This window comes from Zingiber officinale, chromosome 8B (genome assembly GCF_018446385.1).
Source record: "Zingiber officinale cultivar Zhangliang chromosome 8B, Zo_v1.1, whole genome shotgun sequence".
NCBI lineage: Eukaryota > Viridiplantae > Streptophyta > Magnoliopsida > Zingiberales > Zingiberaceae > Zingiber > Zingiber officinale.
Genome location: NC_056001.1, coordinates 41,946,742 through 41,971,009, shown reverse-complemented (window position 1 = coordinate 41,971,009; position 24,268 = coordinate 41,946,742). Strand labels below are relative to the sequence as shown.

Here is a 24,268-nt window from a genome sequence, read left to right as displayed (position 1 = left end):
TCCAGGCGCCTGGACCAACTCCTGGCGCCCCAACCCTTATAAATCTTATCCACATCACCGAGCAGGTCAAGGTGCCCCCCAGTTGCTTCGGGGGATCCGGGCGCTTGGACAGTCCCAACGCCCGGACCATGCCCGAACGCTTAGACCGCAGTCAACTTCGAGTTGACTTTCAGTCTGGGTCTTCCGCTCCGGCTTCGCTCACTTGAGTGATTTCAACCATTCGGAATAGGGCTCACCCGAACTTATTTTCTGACATTCTCGAGCAGTCTTCCGCTCTGGCTTCTCATCCCTCAGAAATACCGGCGCTCCCTTCTCGTTCGCCAGCGTACTCTTCCGCAGCACCTTATCCCTCGGACGCACCGAGCCCGTCGACTCTTTCCCGTGTCGTCCTTCTTGCTAGCTACGTTTTTCGCTCGACTTCCTATGCTCTTAAGTTCCTGCACACTTAGACATAAGACATCAAACCACAACAGGACTTAACTTGACTTAATTGATCACATCAAAACTACCACGAGATACTTACAACAGCGCCAAATTTGATCTTGTCTGGAAACTACAGAGATGACGCGCTGGGCACGGTGGCTTGAGGACTGACTGGTAGAAGGCTTTTTACTCCACGATAAAGCTTTCTTCTGATCTTGTGGACACAGAGAAGTGCCAAGAAAATATTAATGCCGAGAAATTATGGGGAATCCCTGGCGAAGATCCTCCAACGCTCAAGTCAGTATTAGTCCGGACGAGTGAATGAAGAACAATGAAGAACGTGCACGCAAGCGTAAGTGGCAGATGTTTAGAGAAAGTACCTTACCAAAGGAGAATACTCCCCCTTTATATATCACCTCTTATAACCTCCGCAATCATGAGATGAAAAAGTGTGTCAGAGATTGTTAGGTAAAGAAGAGTGTACAACCTGGATAATATGCAATAATTGTCAGAGGAATCTTCCACTATATATATATATATATATATATATATATATATATATATATATATATATATATCTTTTGTCGTTTATAGCTAATGTCGTTGAAGGAATATGCTGTCATAAGTGTTCTGTTGATGGGAGACACAATGATCCTTGAAAAAGGTTCCAGAAGAATATTCTCTGACACATGATTGTTATTCTGATAAGTTGTTAGAATGTTATCTACTGCGTATATCTCGGCCAATCTAGAAGATCGACCTTCTTTATGCCTGCTCTTTAATTAAGCTATTTAGTCATGTTCTGCATTGTATTGGCGATCCGTTCGGAGAATAATACAATGTTTTAGTCATGTTAGAAGTTCATTTGAGAAATGATATGATGATCCGTGCATTCTAGAAATCCATCTGATAGCTTGTGCTTGTTGGAAATCTGTCCGAGTAGCAATATGAAGCGAAGTGTCTTAGGCCCGAACAACCTTTTATCTAGTCGGGCATATAATGGGTTGCACGGAGAAATGAAGCAGTGTTCTGGCAAGCACAATTGGTACTTTAAGCCGAAGTGCCTTAGGCCCAGTCGACATTTTGGACGGTCGGTCGTATAATGACTCATAGGTTAAAATGCTCCTAGAGTTCTGACCGGATTTGTGAAAGGAGCTATCTTACCTTTGCTTATATAAGATACGGGTATAGAACCATATGAACCCATCCAGTTCTATTATCAACTGGCTACCCAAATAGAGCATCATGTGGAACTCGTCTGGTTCTATTGTCGAATGGACACCCATAAGGCTGATCGGTAATCAGGTCATCCGGACGTGCGTGGAGAGCTCATATATGGTAAGGGGATTGACCCTCCCTTCGACTAGACCCATAGCTGGCCAAATTGAGGTGGATCGGTCATTCTGGACGGCTTGTAAGAACGACTGTCCTTAAACTCAATCGGTTATTGAGGGACCAGTCACACTATCTCTTTAGTTCAAGAATAATGTACTAAACCCTTTATGTTCGACTGATCCTTTCTCACACTGCTTGGAATCTAACCCGACTGGTCTGACGAGCTTTAGCGTTGGCCAAATAATCAGAGCCATATGAAAAAATATTTTCTTTCTTTAACTTTAACCGTCATGTCATCTTGATTTTAATCACCACATCATCTTCGTAGTCCACTTATTGTATTCCGTATCATCCATATTCACCCAAAAAAAAAATTGGAAAAAAGTCATGCACAATTTATATGCATGACCAATTTTTAATATATATAAAATTCGATTTTGATCCCATGATATATAATTTTTTAAAAAATAGCGTATTATACATTACTTAATTTTTTTTTGTCTAAAATGATTAAAAATATTCAATTTAACTAGGTCTTTCATAGTTTTCCATTCATCCATAACTTCATCTTCGAAAAAATAAATCTTAAAATTTAAAATATTTTCAAATTTTATCTCTCTGTTCTATCTAAAAAAACATAAATTTACTGTAATATATAGAAAAAAAAAGTTATAAACAAGATAAAAGATTAATTTGTAGAAACAATTCTCTAAATTTTATATAATTAATATATTTTCTTTAATAAGACAAAAAAAAATAATCTGTTGTTTAATTTTGATTCAGTAATTTAAAAAAACGATTAATTTAATTTAATCAGTATTTTAAAAGTTAAAATTCTATAAAATTGATTAAACTGACATATCAATCAATTAGTAAATATATATAATACGAATTTAAAATTTTTAAATCGTGGCTCACATGAGAAAAGGTGATTCATTCAACTCAGTACCTTTGTTAATTCATCCCTAAATAAATATAAAGGAGGTAAATCACAGATGATTACTAGTCATTAATACAAATGACAAGATATAAAAAGAGATATGTTCAAATACATTGAATTTCGATCATAAGACCTTATATGACTCATGTTCATTGTTCACATTGCTCATGGATCCAATAGTTGATTGATTGACTGCTACGACTAATTCATAAATTTAATTCTTTTAATTTTTAACTGAATTAATTGATTTTTTTTATCAGTTCAATTTATTTAATTTTTAAAATAAGTTTGATGAGTTTAATTTATTTAAAAATTTTATTAATTTGATTTTAATTTAATCGATTTAATCGATTTGATCAATTTGATTATTATTGGATGGTTAGTCCACGTACTTTCACAAATATGTTAAATAACTAATTTTCTTCCAATTTTTTTAATATATATAAAATATTTGCATTTATCATTTTATACATAGAATTTATGCGTATTGTAATCTTTTTTTTCTTAAAAATATTTTTAAAGTATTATTTAACGAGCGTAATATTCCTTAATCTGTCAGTTGGAAAAAAAATCTACAAATTTTAAATATTTCCAAATTTATCTTTCTAAACTATAATTTTACTTTAATATAAGGCAAAAAATAGTTATAATCGAGATAAATTCGCAAGAAAATTGTCCAAATTTTATATAATTTTATTAGAAAAAAATAACTAATCTGTTCTACGGGTTTTTTTGCCCAGTCTTACAAGGAATTAGCAACTGAATCTCCATGCCTGCAGATATATAATTATAAACTTCATGGCAATCTAGGCAAATCCCAATCTCCATCTTCTTCTTCCTTCTCTGGTTTTTTTGATCTGCAGTTGCACTCAAGATGGACGCCGGAATCGTGAGCTTGAAGGCCAACGATGCATGGCTGAGCCATGCAAGAAGATCAGCCCTCTGTGCTTCTTCAACAAGGAAGCAGCTCCGGAGCCAAAAATTTCCCTTCAAAAACAGCAATACTCTCCGCTGCAAGATAGCAGGTTTCGAATCTTCTGTAGCATCCTCTCCTCCTGCAGAAATCGACCACCAATTTCAAAAAATATCCGAGGCAAGTTTTTCTGCAGGTTCTTCTTCTCCCACTGACGATCCATTCACTAGAATGACCAACCAAACCAAAACCCTGTTTTTGCAGGTTCTTCTCTCACCCAATGTGCCTGATCCCAAGAACGTCGCGGCCTTCATTCTAGGCGGAGGCACCGGTGCTCAACTTTTCCCTCTCACCAAAACAAGAGCAGTGCCTGCTGTTCCCATCGCCGGATGCTACAAGATCGTTGATGTCCCAATGAGCAACTGCATCAACAGCGGCATCAACAAAATATACATCTTGACGCAGTTCAATTCCACCTCATTGAATCGCCACATCTCTCGAACCTTTGGTGATGTCGCCAACTTTGGCGGTGGATTCGCAGAGGTAACGCAAGAAGAAATTGGGTCATCTTGTTCGTGGATTGCCTTGTCTGATTAATTCCTTTTGATACTCAGGTTTTGGCGGCTACACAATCTCCCGGCGAAACCGGTATGAATTGGTTCCAGGGCACAGCTGATGCCATTAGGCAATTTGCTTGGGTGTTTGATGTGAGTTCTCTCTAGCTTTTAGATCTTTTCCCTTTTCCTGTCGTTTTGAGTTTACATTTTGTTGTTCCTGTAATTTAGGACAGGAGGAACCAACACATTGAGCATGTACTAATTCTGTCCGGCGACCAATTATACCGCATGAACTACGTGGAATTGATCGAGGTATGCTTTTGTTTGATGTCCATCGCTTGAATTTACATACTAAAAGTGATGCAATGCAATTTGCAGAAACATGTCAAAACTGGTGCTGACATAACTATTTCTTGCATTCCTGTTGATGCAAGGTATGCAACTGTCTAGTATCGAAATTGTATCGACTTAATTAGTACTAGTAATTGACTTGTCGATCCTCCTTGTAGCCGGGCATCTGACTATGGACTTGTGAGAGTTGACAAGAATGGTCGGATTACCGAATTTCAAGAGAAACCGAAGGGTGATGATTTGGAAGCCATGGTGAGTGATTTTTTTCCTAATAACTGATAAGATTGTCGATGATTCCAGCACTGAACTAACAAGAACAATTGCATTGCAGAAGGATGATGGCTCCTTTCTCAGATTGTCTCATCAAGATACAAACAAGTACCCCTATATCGCATCCATGGGAATTTATGTCTTCAACCGAAAGGCACTTCAAAGACAATTCATGTATCTCTTTTAACTCTTGTACTGCAAGTCCATTTTCAGTTAAGTCTGGTTGTGTTTCAAGAAATGCCTTCTGATTCTCTAAGCGATTTATCTGTAACTTCAGGATGAGAGATGGGAGAGCAAATGACTTTGGACAGCACATCCTGCCTTTCGCCGTGAACTATTTCAATGTTCAGGTGTGCTTCTTCCGAGTAAACTTGAGATTTCTGTTCACTAACTCGCATATCGTATCGTAACGATGTTCTTGTATCGTTCAGGCATACATGTTCCAGGACTATTGGGAGGATATTGGAACATTACAAGCATTCTACAACGCAAATTTGGCACTCACAGAACAGGTAGAAATTAATGTGTATGCACAAGAAATTAACAATTTGAATCGATTTGAGATGTACAATCTCATAATCTATCGATTTTGTAGCCTCCGAAGTTCCAATTCTACGATCAAAGAACACCTATGTACACATCTCCTAGGTACCTACCGCCAACTAAAATCGACAAAAGCAAGGTAAGTGCCACAAAACTGTAAACTACAAGACAATCTTGAGGCATTTTAGTCATGTTCAACAAAATGCAGATGCGCAGTTCGATCATTTCTCACGGATGCTTCTTGAACAAGTGTGACATTGAACGATCAATCATCGGAGTACGATCACGTATCAGTGCTGGAGCCGAAATAAAGGTTAGTGAAACTGGCTTCAAACTCAAAACTGATAGCTGAATTCTCAATAGATACTAGTTAACATGTAGTGTCTTTGTTGCATCTTCTCAGAACACTTTGATGTTTGGCGCGAATACTTATGAGACCGATGAACAAATTGCCTCCCTATTGGAAAAGGGTATGGTTCCTATTGGAGTGGGGCAAAACACAAAAATCAGGTACTATCTGAAATTCTGTTTGCAGATTACTTAAGCGACTCGAGATTTACTTTTGTTAAACTTAAAATTTGTTTTGCAGGAACTGTATCATCGACACAAATGCTAGGATAGGCCAGAATGTGGTCATTGCTAACAAAGATGTACGTGTATAAGCATGTTTGTATCTAAACCTTTGAGACTAAAGCTTATCGATGCTAAATGTCATGTCACAGGGCGTCGAAGAGGCTGATCGATCCAGCGAAGGCTTCTACATAAGATCTGGAATCACAATCATTTTGAGAAATGCTACTATCAAAGATGGAACTGTGATCTAGAATGTCAATTTAGCATGGTGTTTTTTATGCTTCTAATAGTTTATATAGTAAGCTAGGAAATAAGCAGTTAATTCTTGCTGTAAATGATGGTTGTCTTGCTGAAAGCAAGCTCCATGAACCAATTGCTCACTCCAAAGACAAAGTTAACTATTGATAAATTTTCTTTTACAACAAATGCATTTGCTAATGGCTTCCAATGAATAAGTTTGCCCTAATCTTGATGCATCATCTTCCATCCTTTTGTAGAAAAGGACAAGAAACACTTTCAGCCTTTTCCTTTGGAAACTATCTTTGCTGTTAAATTTCCCTCATGAGATTGCCATGAATGTGCTGTTGGTCGTTATCAGCCTGATCTTCGCTCTTAGGTGGCTCCTTCCCCTCAACCTTACCTGGACTAGGATGTCTTGGGAAACAAGAGAGTTCAGTAATATCTAGTAAGGTTATTGTCAATTGAGCTTAAATATCTTCCCACGTAGTGCAATAGTAAAACACTCAGATGAACAACAAGACGTTTAAGATTTCAAATTCTAAATGGGATTGAATATACATACTAAACATTCTAGCCACAAGCCACTATTTGTTCCTCCTTCGTTAAACGAGTATGTCTATAAACATAAATTAAATTGTATCGAAATGACATAAGGTAACAAGTTTTAAACTAAATTAAGCTGTGGAAATTGTTATTCAAGTTTGGCTAATTTGATTTTTTTTTGCTTGAAGTTAATTTATTTAGATGCTGTTGAGCTATCAATTCAAATTTATTTAATTGCTCGAAATTTTTATATATTTTTAAAAATAGTTTGGTTGTTACTGTGTGACATGATAAGCTGTTTATTCATTTTGAGAGCTTCTTGTCTGCTTATGAGTTTGACTGCTTATAAGTTTGTTGAGAGTTTTGTTGGAAAAGACAATATTATTCTTGAATATTAATTGGGAATAGTTCATCAACTTTGTTATAAATATCAACGTGCTGAATTCAAATTTATTCAAATAATTGAATATTATTTCTTGCTTGGGTTTATAGTGTAGCGATAGATTGTCACCTAACATCCGTGGTTCAAATTTAGTTATGGTGTATTCATAGGGATTTTTTTTCAAATGGGATATCTGTAATCATGAGATGTTGGACTTTTGAATCATTCATTGCAAGTGCTTCCTAATTTTTTTTGACGGTTGATGAAAAATTTCCGTAGGACTTGACCGATTGTTGCAAGTTTAGTATTACTTTCATCATATACTAAATTTCTCATAGTGTCACGTCCATATATCCTAGTGTAGGATTCTTTAGTCCCACGGAGGTACTCAGCTCACTATTCGATCCTAAAGCAAGTGCAGTTCGTCCACCTGGACGATCTCTGCGACGCCCTCGTCTTCCTGTACGAGCACCCCGGCACGTAAGGGAGGTTCATTTGCTCCTTTCATGACCACACCATCAGGCCCCGCTCAAGGCATATGCCATTAAACCCTATACCTAGGGCCCCAATTTTATTTAGGTCCATTGATTAATTAATTAAAGATATTGAAAAAATTAAATTAGCATCATTAATATTAATTAATAATATTAATTATAAATGTCTTGCTAATTCATTAATGACACTTGTGAATTAATTCGATTCTACTTCCATTCATTAATGACACTTGTGAATTAATTCGATTCTACTTCCTATTTATACCTTGTACTTATCTTTATTTCCTCATTAATTGTCTACTATAATTTTATATGAGATTTTATTATGCCTTAAATATAATTCATTTTTAAATTGACATATTTCTTTCTTTTTTTTATTATTACTATTCCCATTTTATTTTGCAATTAGTAATATTATTCTTATAAAACCTAATAAATTCTTTTCTCCTCAATATTTCTTAAAAATTCTAATAGTTCTCTCATCAGTGCATTGTGTTTTTTTTTTTTCATCAGCGATTTTGCATGTTTCTCCTTCCTTCTCCTTCCTCACCGATGATACTTGCAAGGAACGTCCTTCTCTTCCTTTGCCGATAATATTTTTTCCTCGCTCTTTCTTTTTATTTCTCGATAATAATATGAATTAGAAATTTTTTTATCATACAAAGTAAAATGCATTAGTAAAAATAAATTTTTTAAAATTAAAATTAATAAAATCTATTTGACATTCTAACTAAAAAGATTAAATAATTTAATAATTTTATTAATAAAAATAAAATTATTATCAAAATATCTGTTAGAAAACTAAATTTTATATAAAAAATTAGTTTTTTTAAAAAATAATATTTAATTTTTTTTATAACTAATTTTAAAAATATTATTTTAAAATTATTATTTTCGGTCCCAAATCTAAATGAAAAATGTTAAAGAAAATTAAAAATATATTAAATTTTTTTTTTTTTTATTTTTTTTTTGTCAAGGACCTCAAGGAATCTTGAGACGGCCTGCACACCATCTACGAGCTGGTGAAGATGTTCAGGGAGAGATTTACTCAGTACAGCATCCTTCAAAAGTATGATCTATCTTGGATCAAAAGAAAGAAAGAAAGGAAGGAAGGAAGAATGCGAGTGTGCCTGGAGAAGCAGCTCCTGCCGTTGCAAAATGCGCAGCAGCAGTAGCCGTAGCAGAGCAGTGTGGTTCTGAAGAAGAAGAAGAAGACTGAGGAAATGAGTCGAAACGGACAGTGAAATTCGTACAATAAATTGAGCTTTCATTATATTTTGATTTTGTTAATTAATATAAAATAATAATAAAAAATGAGTTTAATTTATAAAATATTTTGTTTAAGCTTGTAACGGCCGTTATAAAGTCGTAACGGATGTTATGTAAGCGCAACGATCGCTCGGACGCTGAGACGCCACATGCGTTTCTCTCCGGACCCGCAGTCGCTTGCCGCCGCCGTCGAGCTCGCGATCGCCACTCGCTCCGCCCTCCTCGGACGCGCCGCCCATGCCGTCGCGGTCAAGAACCTGTCCCCTGGACCGCTCCCCGCCTTCCTCTCCAGTCACTTCGTCAACATGTACTCCAAGCTCGACCTCCCTTCCGCCGCCGCAGCCGTGCTCTCCCTCGATCCTGACCCCTCCGTCGTCACTTGGACCGCTCTCATCTCAGGTGCCTCCCAGAACGGTCGTCCCCTTTCCGCCCTGGCCCACTTCGCCGCCATGCTCCGCTCCTCCGTCCGCCCCAACGACTTCACCTTTCCTTCCGCCTTCAAGGCCGCCGCCTCTGCCCGGATGCCCCTCGCCGGACGTCAGATTCATACCACGGCCTTCAAGTGCGGCTTCCTTGGCGACGCCTTCGTGGCCTGCGGCGCCCTCGATATGTACTACAAAACTGGTCTCTGTGTCGATGCGCGACGCCTGTTTGGAGAAATGCCTCAGAGAAGTGTAGTAGCTTGGAACGCTGTAATGACCAATGCGGTGCAAGATGGACGGCCAGTTGAGGCAATCGACGCCTTCGTCAAGCTTCGTTTGGATGGAGGAGTCCCAAACACCATCTCTCTTTGTGCCTTCTTAAACGCCTGCGCTGGTGTTTCTTACTCGTCTCTTGGAGCCCAGCTCCATGCCTTCGTGATCCAATCGGGGTTCCTTGATGATGTTTCAGTCGGCAATGGGTTCATTGATTTCTATGGTAAATGTCACATGGTTTTCGAGGCACAGAAATTGTTTGATGAAATGCGCATTAGGAATGATGTCTCATGGTGCTCCCTAATAGTTGTATATGCACAGAATTATGCTGAAGAAGAGGCTTTTAGAGTGTATCTGGGTGCAAGGAGAGAAGGAATTCTGCCCACCGATTTCATTGTCTCTAGTGTCCTCACCACTTGTGCTGGCCTTTCAGGGCTCGACCTTGGTCGCTCATTGCATGCTGTTGCCGTCTATTCTTGCATTGCCGGTAACATATTTGTTGGGAGTGCTCTTGTTGACATGTATGGTAAATGTGGGAGCATCAGGGAGGCAGAGCAGGCATTTGAAGAATTGCAACAGCCGAATCTCATCTCGTGGAATGCTCTGATAGGAGGGTATGCTCAGCTTGGTGATGCGCATATGGCTCTCTCTGTGTTTGATGACATGATAAGATGTGGTCAGGTAGCACCCAACTACATCACATTTGTGAACGTGATCAGTGCTTGTGGCAGGGGAGGATTCACAAAGGAGGGATTATACTTGTTTGAGGCGATGAAAGAAAGGTTTGGGATTGAACCAAGAACAGAGCACTATGCATGTGTGGTGGATTTACTTGGACGTGCAGGGATGGAAGAGCGTGCTTATGAGTTTATCAAAACAATGCCAGTTACGCCATCAATCCCCATGTGGGGAGCACTTCTTGGTTCTTGCAAAATTCACGGGAAGACTGAGTTGGGAAGGATCGCTGCACAGAAGCTGTTTGAGATTGACCCCCAAGACTCTGGGAATCACGTGCTGCTCTCCAACATGTTTGCTTCAGCTGGAAGGTAGGTTGGATGGTTTACATATAGTGCAAATTTCAAACTATTATATCAGACTACAAATTAGTTTATAATTCTTGTACGGAATAGATATACTTTGTTAAAGGAAGATGCATCTTATTTAGGAGCTTTCTTCATGCCGTGGTTGAAAGTTCATTATGTTTGTTAGTACTGATTCCAACAAATAGGCTAAGATGTGTAGGGTACTGTATTTTTTTTTTTTTTTTTTGATGAAAGTCGAGGAGGATAAGTGCATGAAAAAAAGGCTATAAGTTCACTTGCATAACTAAAGAAACTAGATCTTGATGAGCAAGTGTGTTTACATGTTGAAATCTTGAAACCTTGTTGTAGTGTTGGTAGTCGGTTTAAACTAAAGTTGATTTTGATAAGCAAGTGTATATATCTCTACCAATAAATCCCAATTCATGTTTATATATAGATGGACAGAAGCAACAGAAGTGCGGAAGGAAATGAAAGATGTCGGGATCAAGAAAGATCCAGGATGCAGTTGGATCACATGGAAGAATGTGGTGCATGTTTTCCAAGCAAAGGACACAACCCATGAGATGAACACTGAAATCCAAGCGACATTGCGCAGACTAACAAAGGAGATGCAGGCAGCTGGATACACACCTGATACGCAATATGTCCTTTATGATTTAGAAGAAGAAGAAAAGGAGACTGAGGTGCTCCAGCACAGTGAGAAGCTTGCTCTGGCCTTTGGGATCATCTCCATTCCCCCCAGCCTCCCGATAAGAATCACCAAAAATCTCCGAGTATGCGGGGACTGCCACCAGTATATTAAGTTCATCTCAGGCATTGTTGATCGAGAGATCGTTGTGAGGGACAACAACAGGTTCCATTATTTTAAAGATTATCAGTGCTCTTGCGGGGATTATTGGTGAAAGTTATATCCCTAAACAGCACAATCAGAGCCCACAAAAATAGTCTGGCAAAGAGAATTGAAGATCCTGCTTCTCGTCATCAATCCACATGACTGGCAATTGTCATTGCAGTAAGGAACATCATTTCGACGAACTTGGATTCAGTGAGTCATCAGATAAGATGCATCATACTGAACCAGAATCTTCATTCCATTATATTCCACTGTTTTGAATATACTGAGACAGAACAGTTCGTATCAAAAGAATGATACGGGACATTTATTACAAATTGTGATCAAATGAAAATCATCTTGATTCAAAACTTTTCAGTGTGATCTCGAGTTTGTTCTGTTTGAAAATCACATGTTCGAAGTTTAGTGTGGTCTCGAGATCCTACACCATGGCGGAAGTGTATTGCAGAGCTGCATTGGTTTACCATCTCCCCAAGTGGGAGAATGGGTAAAATGTCGAAGAACTCGAGCTAATAGTCATACGCAACAACATGAAAAGGACATTTGTTATTATCAAACATTTCCAAGTTATAAGATATAAGAGACGTTTGCTAATGGAAGCTCGAAGTAAATTCTCCCTAAACTCTAATCGAGCACTCCCAACATTTCAACTATTGTCATCGTTAGTATCTGGCTCATTCTGTAAGTCCTTGTTCTTTTCAAATTTTTTCCACGACTCCTTGGCACTATCGAGTAAGTCCTTTATTTCTTTATCCTCCTCCTTTGTCGTGGTGGCTTTCCTCAACATTTTCTCCATGGCCAACATCACATGGACAACAGCCTGCAAGATTAAGATCAATACCAAAAAGTATATTAATAGAGTCGGGATATCAAAGGAGGAGGGTTGGATTGATCGGAATTATATTAGATTCAGTTAGGATGATATAATTTTGAAGAGTTTAAAAGTTTAAGACCATTTTTAAGAAAGATTGAACGAAATATTAATCCTTAAAAAGATTAGGAACGAACTAACCTGGAGACGATCAATTCTGGCGTCGCTTTCAATGCCCTCCAGCGACTGCAAGACTTCTTTCGCATCATGAAACTGGTGCTGCATTGCATTGGATTCAATATTCGTATCGTTACATTGTTTTAGTAAATTAATTAAAAAATAATTTACTTTAAAATATTATAACAGCTATAATATAATTACTATAATAAAGGTATTTTTAAGAAAAAAATATGGTAAACTGTTATTTTAATTTTATTTTTTTAGAAGAGGATGACCATTTTAACTAAACGAAAATTAAAGGCGCTTGTTTGAATTTTTATCATTTCTTATATAAAAATGTATCGTTAAAATATCTCTTAATTAAAAATAAAATAGGAGGGTTTCATCATTATATATAAACTCAAAGAAGGGGCGGATTAATACCATGGCCAAGTATAACTGCACCATCGCAATTTGTATTTCATATTCTTCGTGTTTTCCTCTATTTAAATCAGTTATTTTACCCTGCAATGCATCAAGAAATGAGATTACGAGATGGAAATTATGATAAATATAAACATGAGAAACAGAAACGCACACAAAAGGCCAAGCCGCCTATTTATTAAAAAAAAACTATTGGTTTTTTAAAATATTATTTTCTTTAATAAAAAAAATAAATTAAATTAAAACACACACACACACAAAAGGCCCAGCCAAGCCAAGAGACGAACCTTTGATATCTGTTCCAGCAAACGAAATTGGTCGTCCCATGGTGATGGAAGAATGGCAAAAGCATGATCGATGAGCTTTTTGCAAGGATCCTCGCACTCTGTTCCTGGCCCCTTCCTCCTGAACATGATCTCGTCTAGTAAAAGCGGCGTCTTCCCCGCCCTGCCCATCCTGCGCTCTTCTCCCGCGCTCGCTGGCGCCGGCGCCGGCGCCGGCGCAGTCCATGTGGGTATGGAATCTGGCTTCCTTAACGGGGATACGTTAGATATCACTGCTGCCCTCGACAGGCAAACGGAAGCACCCACCGCGCAAGCCGCAGCCACGGCCAGTGCCTGCAGCGCCGCCGCCGCCGCCGCCTTCCCGTTGCTCGATCCTTCGCGAGGGATGCAGGAGGCAACCGACGACGACGATGAGCAAAGGCGACGTCTGAAAAGATGAGAAGTTGGCCGGAGAACAATAGTGTTCGCCGGCGAGAGGCGGACGTGGCTTCGTCTCTGAGGGGCTCCGAGGGCGAAGGTAGCTTGGAGGGACGCCATGGTCGATCGTTGATCGATTTAATTTGTACGATTGATTTAATATATAGAGAGAAATGGAGAAGAGAATAAAATGATTTCGTGTCTTTCGGTACATCTTTTTTCCCCATCTTTTTCTGTTGTCTCTCTTTTGTCTTCTTTGGGCAAAGGATTTATTCTTTCGATCTTTTCCTTAGACTTAATTTTTAAATTTTAATTTATTCTATTTAGTTTAAATTGATATAAACATCCTTATCGACGTAGAGTGCACTGAATTAGGAAATTATGAAGGATTCAGCCGTCAAACCGAACCGCCACGTCGAATCTAGTACCAGCGGTCCGTGATTTCAGCCGTTGGATATCCATCTGACGGATAGCGTATTTCCAAGTTCAAGATGCAGAGAGTCAAGCAACTGGAAATCTGATGCCGAATTTACCCCTACGTTTTATCTAAATTAACGATCATGTCTTACATCTAGAAATTTATCAGACGATAGTCTCAGTGGCATTATAGACATTTAGAAGGGCATTAAGAAGCAATTGGTTCTTTTCCTGCTCGGAGCACCACAAGTTGGGGAGATTCCCGAAGAGACGACGCAGCGATCTGTAATCAGCTTTCGCTCACGAAAAAAAGAGGGTTTTCGATTCCTGACGAGGGGATGGAGGTAATTGTCCTGAGATTAAAGAGTGAAGAAGCGTTCTATTTTGGGTATTGTTTGCTATGATTTTGGCTCGATTATTGCGCTGTTTTGATAATTTTTCTTCTAGAAGAGGACGGTTCGAGTTGGGAATCTCGGATCTTGCCGGAGAAAGGGAGATCTGGGATTTTTTCTCATTTTAGGGAGATATCGAGCATCTCGAGATCCGAGGGTAAGCGCTTCGTGTTTTGTTTTTGCCATTATTCTTGGTTTTTTCTTTCCGCTGCTTGATCTGATCTCTCGTCGATTTAAGCTGTACTCAGAGCTCTCTTTTCTCTATTTTTTTAAAAATTTGTTGTTGTGACAAATGCCTTTTTTTTTTTTTTATTGCCATTGTTGTTGCGGCAGGGACAGGGACGCAGGTACTGAGCGGGTTGCGTCTGTAACATTTAAAGAACCAAGACCTCTGGAGATCGCATTGTTACTATCGGTGCTTACATTTCCCTCTAAAATTAAAGAAATCAGGTAAAAGGTTGAGTATTTCGTGATGTATAACTTAAGTTATTTGAAAATTTTGTTTTCAATATCTCAAGAACTGCTTCAATGGGAAAAAAGTTGCGATATTAGCTAGCAATATGGCTACCATTTTAGATTTTTTTTTCCCCCTGTTTTGTATCATGTGTACACTGAAGATGAAAGCTCATAATTTTTTAAAATGATCAATAATATGTATATTGTGATTAATATGAACCTATATGCTTTTGTTATGAATCAATATTAGCTTGATTTACTAATAATAGTATTATCTTAAGTTGCACATTATATTTTTTTATGTTTTAAGATTTGAAAAATCATTCCAAATAAGATAGCATCTTTTATTTTAAAAGTTTTTTGTGAATCTTATGATTTCATATGATTGATGATGCTAAACCTCACTTTGACAACCTTGCAACTATTCTCAATTAAATAGAACAATTGTGTCTTTTAGTGTAAAACTTTTCATGGGCATCAGAATTTGGAAAGAGAAACAAGGCACGAAACACATGCTTCTTGGACATCCAGGTTAAGGAAGGTGTTGTCATGTGTCTAACTTGTGACTAAATACTTTCTTCCTTTTGAAATAGTTCAATAAATAATCATTGATTTTTATATTTTATTTTAGATTCTGAATACATTATTGTTTCGATTCTTGCTACATAATTTTTCATATGCAAATACTATCTATTTAACCATTTGCATAACTCGGAATATTGATTTTTCATCAAATTAATGGTCTGTTATGCTTGTTTTTTGTTTGTAGGGTGCCACTATTGTTGACCGAGTTGTCAACATAGCGTCTGTTGAAAATTATGTTCCTACGATTGTGGAGGCATTTGAAGAGTTTATAAATACATAATATTTCTGTGGTTGTTTCATTTGTTAAGTTCCTTTCAGGCAGCAAGTTGCAGTGAATGAGGTAGAAATTGCAATCCCTGACTCCATGACAAATGTTGAGGTTTCTATAAAAAACAGTAAAATATTTAATCAAAGCCCTGATAAGATTTAAAAGTTTTATCTAGTTGAAATTGTAGCCAGTAATCCACGTCGTAGTTTGTCCAAGTAATCCACGTCGTAGTTTGTCCTAGTTTTAGGCTTATTGATTTATTTTTAGATCCTATTAAATAGGAGATATGGTTTGAGGGATTCTACTGTAATAAGCCTATTTATAGGCTCTGTTTCTGTTCGTAGAAAGATATTCACAAGAGCTTTCAGTTTCGTTTCCTCTTAACTTGTTAACAGTGGTATCAGAGCGAGGTTGTCCCCCTTCACTTTCCTCCCTTGTTCTGTTCTCTGTCTAAACCCTCCCTCGTAGCTGTTGAAGCCACAAATCTCGCTGCCGTAGCAGATTTCCTCCGGGTGCATGCAGTGCCGAAGACATAAGTAACTCAAAAGAACGACGGAGAAGGCAGGAGGTGACAGTGGGGACAGATCCGGCCAAGAAATTGTGAATCGAAAGAGCGTCGAAGGCCGAATTCGAGGGAGATTAGAAGTTTAAATAGTATTTGGACTTCGAGGGAGGTGACAGTGGTGACTTGTTATATTGTTCCTATTTTGTGTGATAAATTGTTTATTTTGTGTGATAAATTGTTTTCTTCAATGGCATCCGAAAACAATTTTGTGCAACCAGCGATTCCACGCTTTGATGGTCACTATGACCATTGGAGCATGTTAATGGAGAACTTCTTGAGATCCAAGGAGTATTGGCAGGTTGTTGAATCTGGAGTAGCAGAGCCAGCAGTTGGAGAAATGCTGTCGAGTGCACAAAAATCAGAGTTAGATGCGTTGAAGCTCAAGGATCTTAAGGCAAAGAACTATTTTTTCCAAGCCATAGATCGAGCAACCTTGGAGACAATTCTTAGCAAAGAAACATCCAAGGATATTTGGGATTGCATGAAGAAGAAGTATCAAGGAAATGCCAAGGCTAAGAGGGTGCAGCTTCAAAGTCTTCGGACAGAATTTGAGACTTTACGCATGAAGTCTGCGGAATCTGTTTCAGATTTCTTTGCAAGAACCATGGCAATTGCCAACAAGATGAGGATATATGGTGAAAAAATGCAAGATGTCACCATTGTTGAAAAGATTCTTCGATCAATGACACCAAAATTTAATTTTGTTGTCTGTTCAATAGAAGAGTCAAAAGATATTGATGAACTTACAATTGATGAGTTGCAGAGTTCCTTGTTGGTTCATGAACAGAAGCTCAACCAGCAAGACAAAGAGGAGCAAGCATTGAAAGTTTCAACAGAAAATCAGTCAACACAAAGAGGAGATAAAAGGCAAGGAAGAGGAAAATTTAAAGGACGAGGAAGTAATTATCGTGATAGCCAACAACAACGTCACCAGCACCAAGAAAATCAATCTCGTGGAAGAGGAAGAGGAGGTAATCATTCAACAACTTATAAACATAAGTCCAATATTGAATGCTATAGATGTCATAAGTATGGTCATTATCAGTCAGAATGTCGTACTAATCTGAATAAACAAGATGAAGAAAGATCTAACTTTGTTGAAAAGGAAGAAGAAGTCTCTCTTCTAATGGTGTGCCAGGTAAATGAAGAAACCCAACAAAATATGTGGTATCTAGATACTGGCTGCAGCAATCACATGTGTGGAGATAAGACGGCATTTTCTGAACTGGATGAATCATTTCGCAACACAGTCAAATTTGGTGATAACTCTACAGTTTCTGTCATGGGAAAAGGAATGGTAACTATCCAAACCAAAAGAAATTCTCCTCATACAATATCTAATGTTCTGTTTGTCCCAGATCTAACGACCAATCTCCTTAGTATTGGTCAGTTGCAAGAAAAAGGGTATGAGATCTCTATTAAAGATGGAGTATGCCAAATTCACGATGCAAAGATAGGTTTAATTGCTCAAGTTAACATGACAGAAAATCGCATGTTCCCTCTTTACTTGAACAATATCACTTATCCATGTTTTTCAGCAAAGGTGAATGATGTTTCATGGCTATGGCATTTTCGTTATGGCCATCTAAACTTTAGTGGACTGAAGACTTTGCAGCAGAAACATATGGTAACTGGACTTCCTCAAATTATTGCTCCTTCTGAAGTTTGTGAAGAATGTGTTGTTAGCAAACAACATAGAAACAATTTTTCCAAAAGGGAAATCATGGAGAGCAAAGAAAGCTTTGGAGTTGGTGCATTCCGACTTGTGTGGCCCAATTAATCCACACTCTAATGGAGGTAAGAGATATATAATCACCTTCATTGATGATTTGAGTCGAAAAACTTGGGTATATTTTTTGCAAGAAAAATCTGAAGCATTTGCAGCTTTTAAGAGCTATAAAGCGCTAGTTGAGAAAGAAACAGGCAATCCAATCAAAGTTCTACGCACTGATCGTGGTGGAGAATATCTCTCACAAGAATTTTCAAATTTTTGTGAAAATCATGGAATCAAAAGACAACTAACTGCGGCTTATACTCCTCAACAGAATGGCGTTTGTGAGCGGAAAAACCGTACTATTTTGAATATGGTGAGAAGTCTTTTGGCAAAATGCGGCATTTCAAAAGCTTTTTGGCCTGAAGCAATCAACTGGAGTATCCATATATTAAACAGAAGTCCTACACTTGCAGTTCAGAATATGACACCAGAAGAAGCATGGAGCAATCAAAAACCAAAGGTAGATTATCTCAGAATTTTTGGATGTATTGCTTATGCTCATATTCCAGATCAGAAGAGGATCAAACTTGATGACAAGGGAGAAAAATGTATATTTCTTGGTGTTAGTGATCAATCAAAAGCTTATAAGCTTTATAATCCTATCACCAAGAAAATTATTATCAGCCGAGATGTGGTTTTTGAAGAAGGAAAATTTTGGCAATGGAACAACAACTCTACTGAAGAACTAATACCTACGAGCTTTGATGGTGTTGATGAAGAACGACAATCAACAACAGAAAATAATCAACAACTTTCATCAGATGAAGTAGATGCTCCAAGCTTGCCAACAATAGTAGAAAGTGAAGAACTACCTCGACGCACTAGAAGAAGACCTGCTTGGATGGCAGATTACGAGGTAACTGGAATTGGTCAATCTGATGATCCACTTACATATTTTGCCCTGTTTTCCGATTGTGACCCTACAGTCTTTGAAGAAGCTGTCAAGGAATCAAAATGGCGAAAGGCCATGGATGAAGAAATTAAAGCTATTGAACGGAACAATACATGGGAGTTAACCGATCTTCCAAAAGGGCATAAAACAATTGGGGTCAAGTGGATATACAAGACCAAATTGAAAGAAAATGGTGAAATTGACAAGTACAAGGCACGCTTAGTTGCAAAAGGCTACAAGCAAGAATTTGGAGTTGATTACAAAGAAGTGTTTGCACCAGTTGCAAGACTTGACACAATTAGATTGGTGATAGCATTGGCAGCACAACGATCTTGGTCTATCTTCCAATTGGATGTTAAATCAGCATTCCTGCATGGTGATCTTCAAGAAAAGGTATTTATTGATCAACCACCTGGTTATATAAAATCTGGATTTGAAAATAAAGTTTATAGACTCAAGAAGGCATTATATGGACTAAAACAAGCTCCACGTGCTTGGTATAGTCGTATAGATGCATATTTTTCAGAGGAAGGGTTTAAAAAATGTCCATATGAGCATACACTTTTTACAAAGATTGAAAATGGAAGAAAAATGCTCATAGTCTGCTTATATGTGGATGATCTTATTTTTACAGGAAATGATAGTGACATGATTACAAAATTTAAAAGATCTATGATGCTTGAATTTGATATGTCTGATCTTGGGAAGATGCATTATTTTTTGGGCATTAGAATAGTTCAATCAGCAACTGGAATTTTTATTTCCCAAAAAAAGTATGCTCAAGAAATTTTGGACAGGTTTCAAATGGAAAATTGCAACTCTGTTAACACTCCTGCTGAAGTAGGATTGAAGCTTGTTCGAAATCCTGAAGGAAGGAAGGTTGACAGCACACTTTATAAGCAAATTATTGGGAATTTGATGTATTTAACAGCTACAAGACCTGATATTATGCATGCTGTAAGTCTTATCAGCAGATACATGGAATGCCCAAAGGAGATACATCTTCAAGCCGCCAAAAGAATTTTTAGATACTTGAAAGGAACCATTGAATATGGTTTGTTCTACAAGAAAAATGAAAAATCAGATTTAATTGGTTTTACTGACAGTGATTATGCAGGTGATCTCGATGATAGAAAAAGTACCTCGGGATATATTTTCATGATGAGTTCAGCAGCTATTTCATGGTGTTCAAAGAAGCAACCAATTGTGACGTTATCCACAACAGAAGCAGAATTTGTAGCTGCAACAGTTTGTGCTTCTCAAGCAATTTGGCTAAAGAAAATACTTGCAGAGTTATATTTCAAGCAAGAAGGTGCTCTTAAAATCTATTGTGATAATAGTTCAGCCATTAAACTCTCTAAAAATCCCGTCATGCATGGAAGAAGCAAGCACATAGATGTGAGGTTTCATTTTTTGAGGGACTTAACGAAGGATGGAGTAATTGAGTTTTTCTTTTGCACAAGTGAAGATCAAATTGCTGATATTATGACCAAGCCATTGAAGTTATCTACGTTTCAAAAGCTAAGGAGGCTGATTGGAGTATGCGCATTTGATAAATCCTAAACTGAATGTTTTTTAAACTTTCAGTTTAAGGGAGGGTGATAAGATTTAAAAGTTTTATCTAGTTGAAATTGTAGCCAGTAATCCACGTCGTAGTTTGTCCAAGTAATCCACGTCGTAGTTTGTCCTAGTTTTAGGCTTATTGATTTATTTTTAGATCCTATTAAATAGGAGATATGGTTTGAGGGATTCTACTGTAATAAGCCTATTTATAGGCTCTGTTTCTGTTCGTAGAAAGATATTCACAAGAGCTTTCAGTTTCGTTTCCTCTTAACTTGTTAACAAGCCCTACTTCATGCATATATATATATATATATATATATATATATATATATATATATATATATATATATATATATATATATATATATATAATTTTAGTTGGTATTGGGTATCTAATTTATATTGACTAATCATGAAGGAGTCCGGTCCAATGTAAGTTTCCCATTCGTCATATGGGTCAATCAAGTGTTTGCAACAAATGATTTATCAGGTCTAGCGTTTTTTTTAGTTCAATCATCCATTAAGAAAAATTTATCGATTATTTTACTAAAACTGGGACTTTATCTCTGGATGCCTGAAATTTTTTTAGATGTCTTAAAACAAAAAAAAAACGTCTTCCTATTGCATCATTGCTCGGTGCAAAATAATTTATATGATATTAGGGGAACAAGTAATTTGATTGTATCTATCTATGGTAAAAGTGATCTGAGTGTTAGTGGGACTATATTAGTAAAAGCTCATGTGGTTGTCTCGACCCTTCTAACAAAGAGCTCAGCCCTGCTCAGCCCTCATATTGCTCTCAGCAAAGCTAAATCATTTGATGAGAAGCATAGATTATCAGCTAGTGCATCTGAAAGGGTTGTTTCCTTTGATAGACGGGTTGGCCTTTCAGATAGATTTAATGTTTAAATGTTGGGATGATGAGGCTGTTTGTTATGAACGCTTTCTAATTTTTGATAGTTGATGGAAAATTTTTATAGAGTTGTCACTAAGGTTAATCGATAAAAATGGGATACCTAAAGCTAATTAAAAAAAATATAAATAGTGTATATTACACTAAACTTTTCGTGTTCAGCATCCTGATTGGTACGAGTGAGTATTGATGTAAGGGTTTATTTAAAGTTGTGGAATTTTTAGTATATCTAACTTCTAAATTTTTTAGAAGTCACATTTGTTTCCTAATTTACCTTTTTCGTCAATTATTATGATGTTGGATTTAATATCACAGTTAACTGTTCTTTGAAGCTAACAATGGATAAAATAAATAAGTGCATCTGAAATCTAAAAGTTTGGTATGTTTTTTAGAATTTTATAATTTTAAATGCCTCTTTTGGTTAAATGTAGGGGTGTAATTTAGTCGATTCTAACCGAACTTTTAAATGTTTAAGTTTGGTTCGTTTATAATTCAGTCGAACTTGAGTTTTATTTAACGAATATATTCATGGTTCACGAATTTATTCGAGATTTTATCGAACGAAAATATTTATGACCCACAAGGTTATTCGAGATTTTATCGAGCTTTAATGAACTTAATAAATATAAATTATAAATTTAAATATTTATTAAAAAATAAATTATATATTTAGAAAAAAATTATAATATTCTTATTAAAATTTATAATTTTATTCTAATAAATAAATTTAATATATTTATCTATATTATAAAATTTATAAATTTAATATCAAAATTATTAATTTTCATTTAAAAATTAATTCATAAATTTACTGATAAACATATTTATGAGCTAACGACTTGAATATTGGTGAAACTTAATTTATTTATTTTAACAATTCTCATTAAATGAGTTTAAATGAATTTTTATAGAATCGGAACTTCGAATAACCCATATTTAACCAGCAGTTTATTTTATGGCCACTAAAGATGGTTCTGTCTCAATTCTTCTGAAAATTAAACATGATTTCCAGCGAATGGATTGCATATGAAAGACTGGATGTATTTATCTTTTGTCATATAAATATAAATGATAATTTTATTTTTATTTTATTATTATTTACCTTTTGGTCCTGGGACAGACGAAGGAGGACCGAGTAGGGCTGTAAATGAGTCGAGCCGAGCCAAGCTTTGGGGTGTTCAAGCTTGTTTGATAAGATAATCGAGCCGAGCCGAGCTTAAAATGAACCAAGCTTTTGAAATGAGTGTTCAAGCTTGGCTTGGTTTATTTTTTATGAGCTTGAGCTTGTTTGAAGCTTGGCTTGAGCTTGGTTCGTTTAGATGTTATCAAGCTCTCAATTCAAGCTTGGCTTGAGCTTGATTCGAGCTTGGCTTGAGCTTGGTTTGAGCTTGGTTCGTTTAGATGTTATCAAGCTCTCAATTCAAGCTTAGCTTGAGCTTGACTTGAGCTTGGTTCGAGCTTGGTTTGAGCTTGGTTCGTTTAGATGTTATCAAGCTCTCAATTCAAGCTTGTTTGATTGTTTGAAGCTTTTAATTGTTTGATTGGTTATTAAGATTGATAATTTAAATTTATTTATTTATTATATTTTATTTTATTGTTTATTTAGCATATTGAAAAGAATTTTATTAATAAATATTGTTCGTGAACATTGTTCACGAACGTTGTTCACAAACGTTGTTCACGAACGTTAACGAGCTGAACACATATGTGTTCAAGCTTGTTTGTTTAACTTAACGAGCTGTTCAAGCTTGTTTGTTTAATTAATCTAATGTATATTGAACGAACATAAACAAGCTCTCACCAAACCGAACACCAAACTTGTTCACGAACGCTTGGTTCATTTACAGCCCTAGGACCGAGCTTATTCGCCTTTGCCGCATAAATGAGAATTTTATAAAAAAGATTATACATGATAAAAACAAATGATCAAGCGGGATGAAATTTGTAGGCTTTCTTCATAGTTACACAGGTTAAACAAGTCATGACTCGATTGACAAGACCACCGCCCGCGGAGGCGTGGCCGGTTTCATCTTCGCCGGCTTCTCCGGCGACGTGCGGCAGACGGGGCAGGATGAGTGCGACCTCAGCCAAGGGTCCACGCACTCCACGTGGAAGAGGTGTCCGCAATCCGGCAGCCGCCGCAGCACGTCCCCTTCACCATACTCCGCCAAACAAATGGCGCAGCATCCCTTTTCCAGCCCCCCGCAGGCGTCCGACGCCTCCGAGTACACCACCTTCGGCCACCTCATCAGCGTCGCCTCGTCAATGCCGGCGGCGGCGGCGGCCGCCCCCCGCGCTGCCGTGGCGTCATCCTCCTCCCTCATTCTGGTGCAATAGTAGGAGGCGATTCCGGTGGCCGCCACCAGGAGGAAGGCCGCGACGGAGACGGCGAGGCCGACGCCTAAGCCAGTCACCCGCGGCGGCTCCTGGGCCGGCTGCATGGCGCGGGCGGAGGCAGTGCTGAAGCTGTCATAAGGATGCCCCACCATCACGTTCGACCGTCGCTTCTCATCAAGATTCGCAAACGGCTATCTCAATCCGCTACCATCACTTTTCCCTACTGTTTTAAAATCGCCGGGTTTCTTGATCTCCAAGGAGGCGGCGGACCATCACAAGGGCTTTACAGTCATTGCATTCATCAGTCTTCGCCAGAGACGTGCTGGAGAAGAGAAGCAGAACATTTTTTTTTTGGTTAAATGGCATTGACATTAATGCAACTGTAGCAATTTTTTATGATATTAAACTTTTAAAGGAAAGTTTCTAGCCAAAAATTAAAAAGGTGCGTTAAATTATGTAAATTGTAACAGGTAGCTTTTTTTTTCAAATTATAATATAAACAATTAATTATTTTATTTTAAACCAAATTATTATATTTAGAGTAATATTACATCAAAATATTCTTTA

The 24,268-nt window shown here is 37.5% G+C and overlaps 5 protein-coding genes across 5 annotated transcripts; 3 read left to right on the top strand and 2 right to left on the bottom strand.

Moving 5' to 3' along the window:
* Positions 1–3,621: 3,621 nt before the first annotated feature.
* On the top strand, positions 3,622–6,156 carry LOC122016127 (glucose-1-phosphate adenylyltransferase large subunit 2, chloroplastic-like). The gene is made up of 14 exons (XM_042573332.1): positions 3,622–3,643; positions 3,898–4,154; positions 4,226–4,318; positions 4,397–4,480; positions 4,547–4,602; positions 4,678–4,771; positions 4,851–4,963; positions 5,067–5,139; positions 5,221–5,301; positions 5,385–5,471; positions 5,541–5,645; positions 5,736–5,842; positions 5,922–5,982; positions 6,055–6,156. Exons 1-14 carry the CDS (start codon positions 3,622–3,624, stop codon positions 6,154–6,156), a joined length of 1,335 nt encoding a protein of 444 aa, XP_042429266.1.
* A 2,804-nt stretch (positions 6,157–8,960) lies between these two features.
* LOC122016341 (pentatricopeptide repeat-containing protein At4g14850-like) lies at positions 8,961–11,774 on the top strand. Its single transcript, XM_042573605.1, has 2 exons — positions 8,961–10,574; positions 11,008–11,774. The coding sequence occupies exons 1-2, from the start codon at positions 8,983–8,985 to the stop codon at positions 11,471–11,473; spliced, it is 2,058 nt and encodes a 685-aa protein (XP_042429539.1). The 5' UTR covers positions 8,961–8,982; the 3' UTR covers positions 11,474–11,774.
* A 181-nt stretch (positions 11,775–11,955) lies between these two features.
* Positions 11,956–13,693, bottom strand: LOC122016342. The gene is made up of 4 exons (XM_042573606.1): positions 13,126–13,693; positions 12,839–12,919; positions 12,437–12,514; positions 11,956–12,244 (listed from the first exon to the last, which is right to left on the bottom strand). The coding sequence occupies exons 1-4, from the start codon at positions 13,657–13,659 to the stop codon at positions 12,071–12,073; spliced, it is 867 nt and encodes a 288-aa protein (XP_042429540.1). The 5' UTR covers positions 13,660–13,693; the 3' UTR covers positions 11,956–12,070.
* Positions 13,694–14,294: 601 nt separating this feature from the next.
* Positions 14,295–16,193, top strand: LOC122013723. Its single transcript, XM_042569954.1, has 5 exons — positions 14,295–14,344; positions 14,682–14,763; positions 15,574–15,653; positions 15,708–15,768; positions 16,053–16,193. Exons 1-5 carry the CDS (start codon positions 14,295–14,297, stop codon positions 16,191–16,193), a joined length of 414 nt encoding a protein of 137 aa, XP_042425888.1.
* A 7,029-nt stretch (positions 16,194–23,222) lies between these two features.
* Positions 23,223–23,957, bottom strand: LOC122017447 (RING-H2 finger protein ATL70-like). The gene has a single exon (XM_042575069.1). The coding sequence runs from the start codon at positions 23,851–23,853 to the stop codon at positions 23,344–23,346; it is 510 nt and encodes a 169-aa protein (XP_042431003.1). The 5' UTR covers positions 23,854–23,957; the 3' UTR covers positions 23,223–23,343.
* Between the last annotated feature and the right edge of the window lie 311 nt (positions 23,958–24,268).

Bases quoted from the DNA above. Each gene is read 5' to 3' on its own strand.
- LOC122016342 (XM_042573606.1), bottom strand. From the start codon at position 13,659: ATGGCGTCCCTCCAAGCTACCTTCGCCCTCGGAGCCCCTCAGAGACGA. The intron at 12,920-13,125 runs GTTCGTCTCTTG...GATGCATTGCAG, and splicing joins TGCTGGAACAGATATCAAAG to GGTAAAATAACTGATTTAAA. The intron at 12,515-12,838 runs GTATTAATCCGC...AATGCAATGCAG, and splicing joins TGCAGTTATACTTGGCCATG to CACCAGTTTCATGATGCGAA.
- LOC122016127 (XM_042573332.1), top strand. From the start codon at position 3,622: ATGCAAGAAGATCAGCCCTCTG. The intron at 4,319-4,396 runs GTGAGTTCTCTC...CCTGTAATTTAG, and splicing joins AATTTGCTTGGGTGTTTGAT to GACAGGAGGAACCAACACAT. The intron at 5,140-5,220 runs GTGTGCTTCTTC...TGTATCGTTCAG, and splicing joins TGAACTATTTCAATGTTCAG to GCATACATGTTCCAGGACTA.
- LOC122016341 (XM_042573605.1), top strand. From the start codon at position 8,983: ATGCGTTTCTCTCCGGACCCGCAGTCGCTTGCCGCCGCCGTCGAGCTC. The intron at 10,575-11,007 runs GTAGGTTGGATG...GTTTATATATAG, and splicing joins ATGTTTGCTTCAGCTGGAAG to ATGGACAGAAGCAACAGAAG.
- LOC122017447 (XM_042575069.1), bottom strand. From the start codon at position 23,853: ATGGTGGGGCATCCTTATGACAGCTTCAGCACTGCCTCCGCCCGCGCC.
- LOC122013723 (XM_042569954.1), top strand. From the start codon at position 14,295: ATGGAGGTAATTGTCCTGAGATTAAAGAGTGAAGAAGCGTTCTATTTT. The intron at 15,654-15,707 runs GTTTATAAATAC...AGTTCCTTTCAG, and splicing joins ATTGTGGAGGCATTTGAAGA to GCAGCAAGTTGCAGTGAATG. The intron at 15,769-16,052 runs GTTTCTATAAAA...ACTTGTTAACAG, and splicing joins ACTCCATGACAAATGTTGAG to TGGTATCAGAGCGAGGTTGT.